General features: G+C 27.6%; 1 protein-coding gene across 1 annotated transcript; it reads left to right on the plus strand.

The window, feature by feature from the left end:
* Nucleotides 1-360: 360 nt before the first annotated feature.
* EIN_106540 (hypothetical protein) lies at nt 361-2,175 on the plus strand (the record flags this gene model as incomplete). Its single annotated transcript, XM_004256948.1, has 2 exons — nt 361-1,326; nt 1,356-2,175. Coding segments are annotated over 2 exons (1,786 nt in total), but the record flags the coding sequence as incomplete, so codon positions are not given.

Consider the following 2,175-nt stretch of genomic DNA (forward strand, 5'->3'; position numbering starts at 1 on the left):
ACGTGTATTTATACGTATTATATGAATATTATCATTGTTTTTTATAATAATTATGGTGGCCTGATATTTGATTCCGGACAATTGATTCCTTTGTGTTTTATTTGGACAATTGATTCTTGTGATTATTTGGTTATTAACAATGCTACAAATCGGGTTTTTATTTTTATATTAGTGTTTTTGATGGACATTTGATTCCCGAATAATAATATCAAAATGAAATAACGAATTGTTATTAAGTTAATTTTCATATAAATAATCGGGTTTGATTAACAATTTTGTTTTCTATGGACAATTAATTCCACGTGGATGATAATCATGTTATTTATTTAAAAAAATACAACTGATTTGATATATTTATTGATGTTACCTTGCTATAGATTTCAACAACCATTCATGCCAATATATCCATGCAATTATTCCATTTGTCAACAATATCAACAACAACTACCATTTATGCAACTTTATCCATATCAACCACATTTTTACAACTTACCAAACCAACACATTGGATCAACGGAGCAACATCTTCAGTTAACTAATATTCCACTAACATCATTTACACAAAATGTCACAAATGATATAAATACAAATAATTATCTGAAGTTGTTAACAAAAATAAAATTGTTGAATTCAAAAATTTCAGGTAGAAAAATACCAATAATTGATGACTTTGTGTTTCATAGAACTGGACGTTCTTTTTTAAATTACAAGTTTAAAGATATTCATTGTGATGTATCAATTAAAATAGTTGAATTCGATGGTCCAATTAATAATATTACAACTTTTAAATCTTACATTTTCACTTCATACAATCAAATACATTCACACCAATCTCACGATGCAGAAGCAAAAAACGAAGCAAAAGAAAGATTAATTGAAACTGCTTCACTAATTGAAAAGCGGTTTGTTTCAAGTTCAAAAGCACTTGAAGATAAAGATTTTTCTATGTACAGTAAAAGAGAAAGTACAACTTTAAGGGAATTTAGAAGATTAAGACAAAAAATGTTTACCAATTGTGACTTTAAATCACACCCATTATACAATGATTATTTAATTAAGGAAGATCCAGATTTTGCTGTATTTGTAAATAAAAATAAAGTTAACAAAATTAATGATTTTGAATTGTTGTTCATGGATGGTACATTTAGCACTGCACCCAAAATTTTTTATCAAATGTACACTATAAACTGTATGTTGAAAAATGGAGAACATTTTACTTTGGTTCATGCTTTACTCGTTGGAAAAACAGAATCATTATTCAAAAAATGTTTAATTGTATTAATGATTACTGGAAAAATAACAATGGGTATGTTTTATTCAAAAATGGTGTTGTTGTGATGATTGATTTTGAAAAGGCAGTTCAAAATGCACTTGAATACTTTGGCTGTATAACAAAGGGGTGCTATTTTCACTTGTGTCAATCTCTTTGGAGAAAAGTCAACACTTTGGGACTTTCGAGCCGTTTTAAAGAAGATCAACAATTTTATAATATTGTTAAATCTCTTATGTGTTTGGCTTTTTTGCCAGTTGAAGATGTTAGTGGCGTTTTCGAGAACATGAAAAAAGATTGCACAGATTTGGAGTTACTCAAAGTTTACAACTATTACGAACAAACTTGGCTTGGGAATGTTTTTCCAAAAGAAATGTGGAACCAATATTGTTGTAAAACAAGAACAAACAATATATGTGAAAGTTTTCACTCTGTATTTGCAAAACGATTAGAACACAAACATCCAAGTGAAGTTGAATGGCTTGATAAAATTATTAAAATAGAAACAAAAGAAAATGAACAATTTAAAAACATGCTTGATGGAGTGTTTAAAAGAAAAAGATCACAAAATGTATCAAGAAATACACTTATAGAAAATTTAACATATAACTTTACCAACAAATTAATTACAACTCAACAATTTATATCGAAACTTTGCAACATTAATTACTTGTTGAGATCTTCTTATTTTGAAATGGTTCCCCAAAACGAAAACAAGATTAATGAATTAATAAAAACACCAATTACACAACCAACGGAATTGGACGTTGAAAAAGACAATCGTGTTTGTATTGACAATGAAAAAATAAAACATGTGATCGAAGATGTTACAAATATAGACATTAAAAATTGTGAAGTCATGGATTGTTGCAATGAATCAATGATACCATTAGTTTTAAAAACAA

Source organism: Entamoeba invadens (assembly GCF_000330505.1).
Source record: "Entamoeba invadens IP1 unplaced genomic scaffold scaff_1105074726701, whole genome shotgun sequence".
NCBI classification, from domain to species: Eukaryota; Evosea; order Mastigamoebida; family Endamoebidae; genus Entamoeba; species Entamoeba invadens.